This window comes from Lycium barbarum, chromosome 4 (genome assembly GCF_019175385.1).
Source record: "Lycium barbarum isolate Lr01 chromosome 4, ASM1917538v2, whole genome shotgun sequence".
Lineage (NCBI taxonomy): Eukaryota > Viridiplantae > Streptophyta > Magnoliopsida > Solanales > Solanaceae > Lycium > Lycium barbarum.
The window spans coordinates 107,983,652-107,999,431 of record NC_083340.1 but is presented as its reverse complement, the minus strand read 5'-3'; the positions used below and the strand labels follow the sequence as shown (position 1 = coordinate 107,999,431).

Sequence of the window (15,780 nt, the reverse complement as noted above, 5' to 3'; positions counted from 1 at the left end):
CCTTTTTTCTACAAGTCCAATTGAGAGACACTCAAAAAGGACAAAATCAAACTCCGAAAATGAAAATCACCACTCCACATACCACCTCCTTCAACCCAGTGTTCAAACTTAACCAAGGGATGTTCGTCCTATAAAAGAAAAATTAATGTCAACAGAAACTAAGAATTTACATAAGAATAAATCAAAAATGAGAATGAAAATAATTAACATATACCATAATACAAAATCAGCCCCTAGACTGGTACACAAATACCTACATAATAGAAGAAAGAACCAAAACACATAAGATTGCATAAAAAACCAACATTATTAACAAAACAACACCAAAAACACATAAGATTGCATAAAAACCAAAATTATTAACAAGACAACACCAAAAAATCAAGACATGAAGTTATGCCGGAACAAGCATAACTTCAGTTTAAAAAACCAAGAACTCTGCCGGACCCGACATATGTTGCCTCAGACAAACACAGTCTTCATGAAAACACAGGTTACTAAACAAAAAACAACACCAAAAATCTTAAACTAATGTTCACAGGCAAAAATAAACATATTCAACACATTGAAAACCAAAAAACATACAAAATAACTTCATTCATACAAAATATTACCACCAAACTTCAAAAAATGCCAATTTTTTTTCCTATAATCAGGAAAACATATAAACTTTCATAAAAACCAACATTATTAACAAAAAACAAAACACCAAAAAATTAAAACACATACAAACTAACTTAAATCACGAAATTATACCGGAATAGGCATAAATTCAGTTTCAAAAAACAAAAATTCTGCCGGAACAGGCATATGCCGCCTCACACAAACACATTCTTCACAAAACCCAGATTATTAAACAAAAACAACACCAACAACATAAAACAGCTGTTCACAGGCAAAACTTCAAAGATTCAACAAAGAAAAAACCAAAGCACATATCAAAATCAACTAAAACATATTACGACGTTCATAATACGACATTAAAAAAACCAAGATATAACATGGTGAACGAAACTAAAGTTCAAAAAATCATACAAACACTTTAACAAAACACGTTAGAAAATATTTTAAATAAAAAAAGATCAATTAAATATAAAAAACGACGAAGACAAAGATATCAATTCAACAAACAACAATTTAACATAAAAACAAATATTGATACGAGCAAAAGATCTAAATTCGTACCTAAATTTTAGAACAGATAAGACAGACGCAAACAGAGGAAGAACGAAGAAGCAAAAAAAGAAAAGAAAAGAAAAGGGCAAATAACGAAATAGAAAGGGTTTTAATGGGGTAAGGGTAATTTCGTCAAAAAACTTTCATTAAACAGGCGACAGGGGCAAAAATTAAAGAAGGCATAAATGAGGGGCAAAATATAAAGACCAGCCTAAAAGAAGGGCACTCCGTGCAAAAAAAAAACCAACAATATCTCGAGGTTCTGGGTTCGAACCCAACTCAGTAAAAAAACGCAGGGTAAAGTTTCGCAAAATTTTTGCCTTATAAGGTAAAATTTAGTTATGCCTCAAGATAAATTATATCTTACAAAGTAGAACTTAGTTATGCCTTAGTACTAGAGAAGTTGGGCATCAAGGTATAAAATTAATGATGAGGAATTTGCGGGGCAAAATTAAAGACGGCCCCAAGATAGGGGCAATGGTGCGAATTGCCCAAACGAATGCACTTAATGGACTATGTGGAAACAAATGAGACGTTAGTCTAGCATAACCACAAGATCGCAGCCCAATAAAGTATCAGGACAGTGGAGGCCCACAAAGGCACAACCCAAGTCCAAAACTAACAATAAAGACATTCATCTTCATCACAGTCAGCCTACCGCCATCCCCATTGCCCGCCGTTGCCGTCACTCGTTCTCTATTTCTCATACCTTGTCTAGGTAACATTTTCTATTTGTAAAGTCGATTATCAAGTTTGAATTCGTTTTTGATTTCTGAATAACTTGGCTTTGTAATTTCAGTTCGATTTTGATTTCCAGTTTTACGAAACAGAAAAAGCTGAATTGAACCGACGCCATAAAAGAGTTTTGGGCTAAAATCATCCCTTTACTATAGGTTACATCCTTCTGCTTTAATAGTGAGCAAAAAACATCCTTCTAAATTGCAAGAATCATCCTTGTGTCAATTCCTGTTAAAAAAACTAAAGTTGCAGTCTGAACATGTGCCAATTCATGGTTTTCCTACTGCTTTATTGCTTGTTTGAAGTGCTCAAGGTGTGAAAAACAACAACAAGAACATACCAAGTGTAATGCCACAACCCCTATCTTTGTGAGGTAAGTTGTCAAAAAGAAAAATAAATAAATTCGAAGTACTTTTTATCCAACTTGAAAACATACCAAATGAGTCTAACACAACAAGTTCAAGCAAGTTTAATGTAACATAAAACAACTACTTTCACTCAGAGGCGAATCTAGGATTTCAAGAGGATGAGTTCGCCTTAGATTTTTTTTTTTTTTTTTAATAAAAAGATACAAAGGTGCATTTAGTAGGGTTCAATCCCACAACCTTGAGGCGTTAAAGGCAGGCAGCACTTAACTGGTGCTCCTTTCAGTCCAGTTTGATCATGTGTTCCTTCAGTTAATATTAGATATATTTTAAGGATTATATACATAATATATCGAGTTTAGTCGGGTGACCATGTGTTCACGTGACCCATTTTTTATGAATGGATTCGCCCCTGCTTCCACTGCTATTTCAATTTCTCATTATTTTCTCTTTGAAACTTCCGTTGATCTTGTTGAACCATGGATACTTCTTCACCAATTGCTTCTCATTCCTGTAACCACTTCTCCTGAAAGTGTTCAGATCACATGAACGGGTAGTCTCTGCTCGCTCGTCTATGCTCCTTCCCAGTTTACGTTAGGCTTTTACCTTAACTTCTACCTTATCCAGAGAGGTGCAACTATATCCTGGAAGACAAATAAAGTCAAAGTCATAGCTCCTTCATTTGGTTATGAATGATGTAGGAGAGTTGGAGCAGATGTTTTTCTTCCCAAAACTCTTGACTATTTAAAAGGAAAGAAAAGTCTGATGAGGGAGCAAGAGTGGAAGTCATGTTTTTGGCACATATTTCTACTGCTTTTTAACAGGAATTGACGGAAGGATATATTAGATATTAAAAGGATGTTTTTTGTTCACTATTATAGCACAAGGATGTAACCTAAGTCTGAGTCATAGTTATGGGATGATTTTAGCCCAAAATTCAAGCAAAAATCATTTGTGCGAGCCAAGTTAAAAAGAGTCCTCCTTTAAATTTTTATTATATTAAAATTAATATATTTTCCCTGTGTTTTTGCCCTAGCTTTCAACAGCAAAGGCCGCTCTTTCTACCTCCCTGTCAAGCATGGGGAAGACAACCTCACGGTGAGAACTTAAATAATTAAGCCCTTTATATCTGTTGCCCTTTGTTTTTATCTCTCTGTCTCTAACTCTTTTTGTTTTGTATTTCAGCGGAGATGCTCCCACTCGAGCTGAACGTAAATTCGAAAAGAAGCTGGAATTCTATGCTAGTAATTTACTTGACCTATTCATGTATTTTCTATGATAGTTGTTCTCCTTTTTGGCATATCTATTTGGAATTCACATATTTTTATGCAAACATATGATTGTTGACATATTATTTTCCAGGAACTATATTCTGCTCTATGTTTAATGATTTTTTTTTTTTAATTTTAGTGCCTTGTTTTCTGTTGGTAATTAGATAGAACCTATGAAGCGGCTAGTTGTGTATGACTTGACTGGCTGGAAATTTCCTTGTGATAAAATGTCTCTAGATTCTCGACCATGTTTTGAGTAATTGAGGATTGATGCCATCTTTCTGGCGTCTTATTTGCTCATGCCTTTATCTACTGATAACTGGTGCATTCTTCTATGCCTATTTTAACTGGAAATTTCGAATGGTTCTTTGTACAGAGGTTAGACAGACAGTTACTTCGTTAGGTGCGCAGAAGGCTATTGCTAAGGTTTGTGTTCTTGGCCATCTTTGTTTTTTGGAAAGTTTGGTAATTGTTTTAGGGTTATAATCGTTGGTGACTTTAGCTGTCCTGTCTCTAACTTGAGATGTCTCTAGGCATGCTCTTTTCTTTTTCTAAAGCTTGCTTGATGTAGGGCTTGCAGTCCGATCCCAAGTTTGGACGAATTCATTGTTGTTGTACTTAATCATGTTTCAATATTTACAAATTTCATGTTCTACGCTTGTTTCGTTGGCTACTCTTAAATTATTTGTCCATGTTATACCGAGTGTTAGTTGGCCATATACTTAGAGTATTACATCTTCTGAAGATATCAAAAGTTTGAATGATGAGTCAGGCCATGCCGTAGCTGCATGCAGGACACGGTAATCAGTACTTGGTCCACATCTTATATTTTGTTCAGTGACCAAATTTTCAGTTGTCAAAAAGTCCAAAGCAAATTTTCAGATTTAGAGCCCGTTTGGATTGGCTTACAGCTTAAAGCTGTTTGCAGCTTATAAGCTGAAAAAAATAAGTTGGGGTAGTCCAACTTATTTTTTTTGGCTTATAAGCTGCTTTAGATAAACTAAGTCAAATGGGTCCAATTATTTTTTTGAGCTTATTTTAAGCATAAAATGACTTTAAGCTGGCCAGCCAAACACTCAAAAAAGCTGAAAACAGCTTATAAGCCAACTTATAAGCCAATCCAAACGGGCTCTTACTGGTTTCTAGGTTTGGTACCACAGTAGATTTTCTGCTGTGCTGCTAAAATAGAACTGTAGAAATGAATGATGCTCCTAATATATTTTGCCTCTTTGCTATATCCAAAAATAGATGAAGCAAAAGATTTAGAAGAAAGGCCAATTCTGCTTTACTTTAAACTCTGTTGTACTAGTTTCACGTGCTGTAGTTTAACATATGGGGAAACATGCTAATCCTGGATGAACGCTTGTTTACAGCAGAAAATGTAGGAGCATACAGTCTATGTGGGTGCTCCCTATATTTGACTTCAACTGTGAACAAATAAAAATTTGAACAAGATTATGCATTGATGTCTAGTGTCCATATTAATTTTGATGAATTCTTCTAAAGGTGACAGCTTGAGTGTAGTGGTCTAAGAAGTCTCATCTTTCTGCTTTTGACGCTCTAAATGGGATGACATTCCCAAGAGATGCTGTAAGATTTTTGGGAAGTCATTTTCTTAAGTTGTATGATGTGTTTTCACCTCAGTTAATATGTCAATTGAGATATAGGAGTGGTTCCTTGAAGTTGAATATTTATGTGCGTCGCTGTATTCTTTTGCAATTCTGAATCTCCATATCTACAGTACTTGCACTTTTGAGTTTGTCCTTTAGTTCATTGTCATTATTGTTAAGCTGCAAATAAATGTCGAGGTAAGTTCTAGTTGCCAACATGCTATCTAGCCCTAAAAATAACTTCCTACTTCCTTTTTTCCCCCATTTTCATGCACCTCTAAAATGTCAGTGCCAGCTCATCCCAAATACTTTCACGGGGTTTCAGTAACTCTTGATTATTAGATCCAAAAATTTGCATCTAGCTTCATGGTTTGTTCAGTGTATTTTAAGGGAGAGCCGACAGTGGTTTTACTCCGCGATGACTGGAGGATAACACTTCATGATATTGGAGTTGGTTGCATGATACAATATAACATAGTGCAACAGTTCTCTGTTAATGAATTGAATAGTTAAAATTTAAAAGGTATAACCCCTTTATTTTACTGAATAGGTGTTTGTTTTTCTGCCAGAAGAAGAAAGTAAGAAGCAGGCAAAAGAAATTGAAGGCTTATGATCTTTCTACACTTACGGAGTTTCTCCCCGAGTTGAACACCTCTCAGCAGCAAAAACCTGTAGAGTTCAAGTTGAAAAGTAAAACTAGGAAAAATTTAGTGTGAGTACTTAAAACTTTGTTTATCTTTCAAATTTTGATAGAACAAATTGTCTTGAGAATGTCTACTCCCAACAGGTTGAAGGAAGGTAATCAGTTACGAGCAGTTATTAATCATCCTGCTTTCCAGTCAGATCCATTAGGTGCCATTCATCAACATTTGCAAAGCACACAGCCTACCGTGGATGAAAAGCCAAAAAGAAGGGAAAATAAAAATGGAAATAGAAAAGGAAAAAAGAAGTCTAAAGCCCCAGCCGGGCTACAGTCAATGGAGATGTAATGTGTTCTTGAACTCTCTCTCTCTCTCTTTTTTCCCCCCTTCCCCTGGTAAGGATCCCCATTTTGCCAAATTTTGGTGTGTTGGTCTGTGTTCATAGTGCCACTAAACTAGCAGCTATTTATCGCTATGATCTTGCCAGGAACTTGTAGGAAAAGTGATTGTCTCTTATCGGGCAGGATTATTTTGATTGCGTTGATGATTTGAGTTACCATTAATTGAAGTAAGTGTTCACGATGTTTGTGACTTGTTAAGAAAAAAATGATTCAGAAATTACACAAAGTGCCGATTATTTGCCAAGTTAATGCTTGTAAGATACCAAAAAGATAGAGCAAGGGGTCAAGTTTGTTTTTAGTGTAGAACTACGAAAAGCCTGAGCATTATCCTGTCAAAGAGCTTCATAAAACACTAAATTGGAACTGCAAAGTTTTATGGGGTATGATAGAGTACTAAGAAGATTTTAAGCGGAGGCTATATTCTTATTATGAAGATTGATGGAAATCTATTGCGAAAAGAAGAAAGATCTACACATGGTGTTTATTGATCTAGACATAACTTACGATAAGAGTATCACACAAGGTCCTTTGGTGGGTGATGGAGAAGAAATGAATTCATATTAAATATATAAATGTCATAAAGGTCATGTATGAAGGAGTTGTCATGGCTTGAAGGTTCCTATGATGATTTTGGACTTGCCTGTATGTTCGGATTGGGACCGAGGTGTTCAGATGAGTTCCGAATGCCAAAATAACACTTGAATTGCACCAATTTTTTTCTCTATGGTGCATCAGTAGACCTTAGCGGTCGTGAAGGGTTGGCTCGGTTCTCATCGCGTTCGCTTGGTGTTCTTTGCGATCACATAGGTTATTCGTCGCACGTCACAATCGCGAGGGTCCTTAATGTGGTCGCGAAGAGGGGATCATTGGCAGTATCTAAATGGACACATCAGGAATTTATTATTGCAAAAGGTATTTGGAAGTTGGAGAGTTGATTTTTGGCAATTCAAATGTGGATTTTCATCTCAAACTATTAAGTATTAGGTAAGTGTTTTCCACTTGGAATTAAATTAATATATTGATTTCTCATTGATTTTAACACCTGGATTAATAGATTTGAATTGGAAATGTTGAGATTTTGGCCTAGGTTTAAGAGGGTTAATGGTGAATTTGACGGTCCATTCATTATTGAATTTGAAAATTGATTGTAGAAATTAGTCATTATCGCTTAATATAAAGTTTTAGATGTCTCGATAAGCCTTTTACAGAAATTTGTTTGGAGTCTTCTTTTCCAATTTCATCTTGTATTCAAGTGTATAAAGAATATAATGAGATATACGTTACAAGAAAACATTTCTAACGTCCTTCCCCCACTCCCCCCCCCCCCCCCCCCTTCATGTATCAAAGTAGAATATAAACGAGATATTTTCAATTATCTGGTTTTGCTTTCTATTTTCTTCCCATTGTGAGTCCATCTTATTTCATAGAAACATCTAATGAAAATGATTTCTTTGAACTTCCGAGCATGCTTCCTGTAAAATGATGAATGCAGAGCCATTCTTATTTTCTTACCTCCTCATGTCACCTGGAATGAGTCGAAAAAATTATCAGTTTTGACTAAACAAGTTACAAAAACAGAAAAAGAGTAGTAGTAATCTCACATTCTACTAAAACCGTATTAGGATTTATCAATGGAGCATGTAAAAGGCTAGCATGAAGGCACTTATTTTCGAACAATGGAGAAGGTGCAATGACATGGTATTGGCCTGATTATTGAACTCTCTAAGCAAAGAAATTGCAGAGAGTGATTTATTCCCATGCAACTGAGAATATTTAAAATGAACTGGAGGAAAAATTATGAACAAACAAATGACACCAAAAAGTTCCAGTTGCAGAAGGAAATAAATAACATCGATCTATCAAGGAACTAGTGATCGGTGTTGTTGGCTACTTCACCAAGCTCAAAAAGATATGGGATATACTCAATAATATTAAGATGTGCAGTCAAGAGTGCAATTTTTATTTTTTTATTTTTTTATTTTATTGTGCTCTAACCCAAATATGAAAAGGAACAACATATTTTGATCTAAAGAAACAAGGACATGTGAGGGAGAAGTGCTATAAGTTGGTTGGCCACCCGCAATTTTTAAAGTTAGTAGTAAGTCTAAAAGGACTTGTGAAAATGATCAGGCTAATGCAAGTATTACAGAAGGTAGAAACATAAATAGTATTGGAGAAACTTTTGGGAATACTATCTTGAAAATATATCTATTATCTCAAAAAGGTGGTATCTTAATTGTGTGCTTGATGCTACAGTTAATTTGCCTTAATGGCTTTCTCGATGGGAAAAAACATGACTGTTGCAAAGGTTTTTTGGCAATTTAATTCGGTCATTGACTAGCTTTTATTAGGCATTATTTCTAATCCAAACATTACATTGGTTTCCATTCAATTTATTATTCTTGAATGGGTAGTGAATGACATAATACTTACTCCCTCCATTCCATAATAAGTGACTCTTTTAGCTCATGTACACCTTTTAAGAAATTACTTACTCCTAAAAAATTATGAGTGTTTTTACTAACTTACCCTAATTAATGCTTAGAAAAAGAAAAGTTATTTAATAATTCTTAATTATAAATAAGGGTAAGTTTGCGAGAATAGGATTAATTTCTTCTTAAAATCCTAAAGTGTCACTTATTTTGAAACAAAATAAAAAACTTAAAAGATCACTTAATATGGAATGGATGGAGTATTATTTATTCGGTGAAAATCATTTTCACCCTCCACCCTTCAACTTTGCTTTAAAAATCAAACTCTCCCCTTAACCATGAACAATAGTCATTCTTTCCCCTTTCTCTTATGCAGTGTCTATTTTGCCTTGACATTTTCGCTCCTCCATCTATGTAATATGTTTTATATTATATAAAATTTATTATTTTAACCTAGGTATGTATAGTTTTTTTATTTATTTATTTATTGAAATTCATATTATAAGTAGAATAATCCTTTTATGAATTTATCACAAAATCTAATGTTACCTTTTATGTTTGATATTTAATATTATATGGATTAAGTATATATTATGTATGAACATGCATGAGCCCGCACTTGCATACATATTACCTATTATTTTTACATATGTCTGTATACTCAAGTTTCACTTATCTTTTATTCTCTGTTGTCAATATGCAAACGAGTTTTGGTTGTCATTAATGGAATATTTTAAATTATAATTTAAAATTCATTTATAATATAAATAGATAATATTTTAGGAATTTGTTATAGAATATACCTCTATTTTTATTAATTATTTTGTATTACTTGCATTGAAATATATTTATAAAGTTATTATTACCTGTTATTTATACTTGTATAAGATATTAGAATTTTGATTATGATTAATAAAAAATTCTTATTTTTCTCATTTATTTCATTATAGAATGACATTAAATTATATACTTAACTAGTATTTCTCACTTTTTCTTCTATCTCGAAAATAATATTTAATTTCTTAAAGAAAATTTGTCACATAGATTAAAGAGATTAAAAAAAATCATTATTTTAAAGAAGTAAAAGAAAAAGAAAGACAAGTTGATAATGTAAGGGTAGACTAGGAATTTAAGAAAGTCAATTAGGATAAAGAGGGAAGAATGACTATTGTTCAAAGTTGAGGGGAAGCTTGATTTTTAAAGCAAAGTTGGAGGTGAAAATCATTTTCACCCATTATTTATTTCTCTAACGTTTCTATAGAAAGATTTAACACTCTTTTACTACCTTTTATAGTCTTCATTCCTCCTCTTTATTGTCATCAATTTCTGTGACCGTTTGAGCAATATTCGTCCATCTCATAAGATAGTTTTTCTCATATAAATATACACAAGTTCTTCTTCTTTTAGCGATATAGATGAACACAAATTCTACCCACTTCTTCATTTATGTTGGGTTTTCTTCTTTGTAAAATCTTTATTAGATTCTGGTTCCTAGTTTTGTACTAGAAGAGCTTGTTGAATCCTGAAGAATACACCCACACCGGGTGAAATATCCTTAAAGATAATGCCTTAATTGACGTGCCTCAAGCTACGGAGAATTTCTTACAGTGTTCGTGATCAAATATTTTTCATAAAATTTCCAACAATCTTAAGGATAATTCTCGCTTTGTTCTTATGGAGAATACTACTTACGGAATTCTAATGGATCGGACTTTAAACACGGACGGTAACATCTTCCACTTGATATATCTTTGCGTAACATTATATCTAAGTGTCTAAGTGTCAGGTACACGTAATTGAACTAATACCTCCTCAATAATATTAATTATTTCATGCTTATTCTCATGAGAATATAATAGGCAGATAAACTTTGGCCTTAAGATGATACATATAATCTCCTTCTAATTCTATTAGTGTTTGGGGCTGTACGTAAATTACTGATGTGGATTTGTAGCGCGCAATTAACGTATGTGCATTTTGTATTAAGAAAGAAACTGCATGTTATCTCTTTAATTTTGTAAGAGATGCTTTTGTAGTTCTTATTATCTTGAGTGTTTTAAAATTTCTTTCTTAACGTTTTAAAGGGGCAATATGTTATTTGTTTTGAGTAGTGGTAGAACTTAATTTTCTAATGGATCAATATTTTATGGTTTACTTTTGTCGCTAGAGATCATGAGTGACCAAATGAGCGATTATAATCTGACTGTATCAAAATAGTCATTTTTAATGTCAATACATAAGAGCCTTACCAAATTTGTGATTCTTGTGGCGACACTAGTTTATATATTGGAGAACCTAAGTATAGTACATTTTGGTGGAAGTACTTTATGATATAAAAATAATCTTTGCATAACTCTTGGTCAATTGGAATGTTGAATAATGACTGATTTTTCTTCATCTAACTATGAGTTATTTTGCGATCAAACTTTACTGGAAATAATAATTGTTTGTGCACAATAAGCCATCATATATTCCTCAATGTAGAAAAAGATTCGGAGAAATGATAATCCCGCTAAGGAAAAATATATTTGATTAAGCGGATGATGTAATTATTGTGGTCATTTCTCAAGTGATGAATCTTGTGGTTAATATCACACACTGGGTGTTAGACGACTTTGGTGCTACTAAGCATCTTTGTGCTAAAAAATAATAATTTTGTGGTTTAAACCCAAGTTGAAGAAGAAGAGTGATTTATTTATCTTGGTGATTCAAGAATTTGGGTAGTACTTGAAAAGAAAAATATTCTTCTTAAACTCACATTTGAAAAATAAAATAAAAATTGAAGGTTTTATTTGAGTATGATAAGGTTGTGTCAACCAAAATAATATTTCTATGAGCAATGGATATTGTAATCATAGTTTATTTGTGCTTACTATTTTCAAATAAATGACGAAAATATTTAGTTTTAATGCTTACTTTTCTCATATTGCTTTCTTCAAATACTAGTAAAATTATCTTCGCGCGGTCATTAATATATGGATGAAACTGTGAAATGATCATTTCTAAAATTAATATATATATACAAAAATAAGAAAAAACTTGTAATATTAAATTACTGCATGTATAAAAATCACATTTTAACTAAGCATCCTTTTTTCTTCTTCATGTTAATAGAATTCCACATCCTAAAAATTTTAATCTTATAATTCAACTCAGATTGAAATGAACATTTGATTCCTAAATATAGACAACAAAAAGCAAGTAAAGCTAAGCTTAATATTCAGTTCACTGTATATTGTCACGCACTACTTTTTCCTATTAAAAAATAAAGAAAATTAGCCAACTTATTCATTAGTTAGTGGATATATGTTAAGACAGACATTCTGGATCTGTGTGTGTTTATGTATTTCTGTAGAAAACGTGAAAAATGCGTTTCCAACCCTCCCCCCCCCCCCCCCCCCCCCCATTTTTTTGCGCGGATTGCCCTTCTTTTGGGGTGGTCTTTAAATTTTGCCCCTCATATTTGTGGTCTTTAAGTTTTGCCCTTTGCTTAGAAAGGTGGACGAATACATGAAGTTTTGGGTTCGAACCCCCGCTCAGGCATAAAATAAAAAATAATTTCGCCAGGCAGGACTGGGGGAGTGTATGCCGGATCCAGCATACAATCTTTAAGGAAAAACTAAAGTTATGCCGGATCCGGCATAACTAAAAGTCTGCCCCATAAGGCAGAATTTTTCCCAAGACATAGTTTAGTTATGCCTTATGGGGCAGAATTTTAGTTAAGGCATAACAAAATTATGCCTCATAAGGCAAGAACTTTTCTTAAGGCATAGACTTTGCCTTATAAGGCAAAGTTTAAGTTATGCCTTAAGAAAAAGTTCCGTCTTATGGACATACTTTTAGTTATGTCTTTGGGGCACACTTTTTAGTTAAGGCATAACTAAAAGTTTACCTTATATATATATATGCTTCAAGGCAAAGTCTGCCTCCGGCAGACTTTTAGTTAAACACAACTAAAAGTCTGCCCCCTCCGGCAGACTTCTAGTTAAACACAACTAAAAGTCTGCCGGAGGGGACATAGCAAAGTTTAAACTTTGCCTTATAAGACAAACTTTTAGTTATGCCTTAAGGAAAACTTACGCCTTATGGGGCATACTTTTAGTTATGTTTTATGGGGCACACTTTTAGTTAAGGCATTACTAAAAGTTTACCTTGAAAAGTTAAAAAAAAATACGTATATATGCTTCAAGGCAAAGTCTGCCCCCTCTGGCAGACTTTTAGTTAAACATGACTAAAAGTCTGCCGGAGGGGGCATAGCGAAATTTAAACTCTGCTTTGCAAATGCTTTTAAAAATTTTGACTGAGCGGGAGTTCGAACCCAGAACCTATGGGTTTTAGCCGAAAGGCAAAATTTAAAGACCACAAATATGAGGGGCAAAATTTAAATACCACCCCAAAAAAAAGGCAATTCTGCGAATTGCCCCCCCCCCCCCCCCCCCCCCCCCCTCCTTTTAAATCCCTCACCCGAAACAAACAATGCAAGGTCGTACTTGTGGACATTTCAAAGATTTTCTCGGGTCAAACGTTTAAAACAAATCTCACTAAAATAGTATTTCAGTATTTGTATGATATTTAAGCGATTAAATCATGTATAGAATTTGTCACGGAACTTGAAACATTGGAGTATTCTCACATAACATTAATGTATAATCCACTCTTTAGAAATTTCTTCAAAAATTTATCCTATGTTGAATAAGAAGCATCAGTTCTCGTGTACAATGAGAACTACAATTGTTAAACCAATTGCATTTCGAACACAGCATATTGGTGATTAAATTTATCATGAAAAAGATCAAAGATAAAAATATGTCGTTAGGGATACATGAAAAATATAGTACACAAACATAGTGTTACATGACTGGGGGGTCAACTGATCTTCAGAAAGGTTTAGTGCACACTGTTGCCATGAAAACAATCAAATTTAAAGAATCAGTCAACCAAGGATCATTTGCAAATTAAACACCTCAGTATAAATATAGTTCCAGTAATTATCTAGTACAAAATTAACAGAAGAAATTCTCTACTGTTATCACAAAAATTTAAAAAGAAGGAAAAGATGTCTAGCCACAACATTACGTACCATTTTTCTTCCTCTATTCTTATTTTAGCCATTGTTGCGATCGAATGTTATCACCAAGCAATCAAGGGTTTCAGGAGTGTATATAAAGACAAGGTTTGGGGCGTTAAGGGAATCATGAGTATCTATAAAGACTTTTGGAATTCCATATTTATTATGAGTCATAAGAGTTCCAAATACTGCATATACGTTTTTCATTAGCCGTTTGTTTTGCTACCATAAAGATACACTAAGGCCTCATTTGTTTTCATTAAGATTAAGACGTCTGAATCTGAATGCACATCTGAATTCTGAATGATTAAGATGTTATCTCTAGATCTGAACATTGAATGATTAAGATTGTTTGCTTTTCAACATCTGAATGTGCAGAACATATTTATTTAAACATAATAAATATACAATTCAAATAAAAAAGTAACTAAATAAAAATTTAATAAAATAAAAATATTATTTGATAAAAAAATGAAACATTTATGTTTGCTAGTGATGGTGGAGATGCTTTGTAGTGGTGGTAGGTGGGGTAAGTGTGTGGTGGTGGGTTGGGTGGGGTAGGGGTGGTGGGTGGTGGTGGTAGTGTGGTGGGTCTGGGGTAAGGTGGTGGTGAGGGGGTGGTTGGGGGTAAGGTAGGTTGGTGGTGGTGAGTGGGGGGAGAGGGGTGGTAGTGGTGGGGTGAGTCGTGATGGTGTGTTGGTGAGGAGGGTGGTTGGGGGTAAGATAGGTGGGTGGTGATGGTGGGTGGGTGGGTTGTTGGGGTGGGGGTGGTAGGGGTGGGGGTTTGGGTGGTGATGGTGGGTGGGTTGTTGGGGTGGGGGTGGGTAGGTGGTTGGGGTGCTGTTGCTGGTGAGTGGAGGTGTTGGGGTGGAGCCGGTGGTAAAAATTATTCATAAAAAAAATACCTCTTAATGATATTCAGACTTTGTTCAAGATCTTAATGATTAAAACCTATTCAGACCAAATAAGTTATTAGATCTTAATGTAAACAAATGCACTTAATGGTATAAGGTCTGAACCATTCAGATTCAGACCTCCATTAAGTGCAAACAAATGAGGCCTAAATGTGTTGTTTCTACCATAAAGACACAGTAAGTAACTGATAGTAAAAAAGGTGTATTTAATTATTATTTTTGTAGAATTTTTGAAAATCAAATAAGGGGAAAAATGCAAAAAAATGAGAAAAAAGATAAATAGGAATGGTGGTCATAGAGAGGTGTCACATCACCTTATCTATGCCTAGCTTTATATTATTGATTTTGTTGATGATGACATCGTGTGAGTAAATTTTACATTATTACTTGAGTGAAGTTATATTATTAACTTGTTATTTATAAGATGAAATGTCTTATGAGAAATTAATAATACTTCTTATGATTATGAAAGTATTATTTCCTTATCTTAAAATATTTGAAAATGTGGGGGTTACGATAGCTTATGAGTTATGAAAATATTGTTCCCTTATTTTAAACTTTTTTTAAAATGTGGGGTTGTCTTACTAGAATTATGTTGAGAGAATGTTTTAAAAGTGATAATATTTTACTTGGTATTATAATTCAAAGGGTTTTTAAAATAATGTTTTGGAAAAAAGTCATTGATTATGAAATCAATTCTATTTTTGCAAAAATAATATCTGAGAGATACCATGAATCATGGTATTAAGTGGATTTTCCGTTGTATTAGAGAGATACAATGATGATAACTGGATTTTCGATTCAGATGAGGTGTGTTCACCTTTCGTGGAGGTGAAATAACCAAACAAAGCATAATTATATAGATAATGATATCTGATTTGAGGCTTTGGAGTTGGTTGGTTATGAGACAGGGTGGTTAAAAAGCTATTAGCAAGTATTTAAATTTGAACAAAAGCAATATTTGTTTGTGTCGACATATTATGATAAGAGCAGTTGTTGTGAGTTGTGATGATTTTTATAATTGTGTGAAGTTTGAGGTGAATTTGGCCGATTCACAAGATTAAAAACAACATCGAGGGGATTGAGATTTTTGTCATTTAAGAAGATTAACAATGATGGTAACCCAACCTATGTGATTGGAGATCCCATGAATTAGGTTCATAT

The 15,780-nt window shown here is 33.7% G+C and overlaps 1 protein-coding gene across 2 annotated transcripts; it reads left to right on the top strand.

The window, feature by feature from the left end:
- Positions 1-1,741: 1,741 nt before the first annotated feature.
- LOC132636201 (uncharacterized) lies at positions 1,742-6,383 on the top strand. 2 transcript variants are annotated; one of them, XM_060352926.1, is made up of 6 exons: positions 1,742-1,894; positions 3,316-3,377; positions 3,465-3,523; positions 3,927-3,976; positions 5,733-5,872; positions 5,948-6,383. In XM_060352926.1, the coding sequence occupies exons 2-6, from the start codon at positions 3,358-3,360 to the stop codon at positions 6,147-6,149; spliced, it is 471 nt and encodes a 156-aa protein (XP_060208909.1). In that variant the 5' UTR covers positions 1,742-1,894; positions 3,316-3,357; the 3' UTR covers positions 6,150-6,383. The 2 variants fall into 2 exon arrangements, with proteins under 2 accessions (XP_060208909.1, XP_060208908.1); XM_060352925.1 differs by having other exon boundaries at positions 1,745-1,894; positions 5,730-5,872.
- Positions 6,384-15,780: the final 9,397 nt, after the last annotated feature.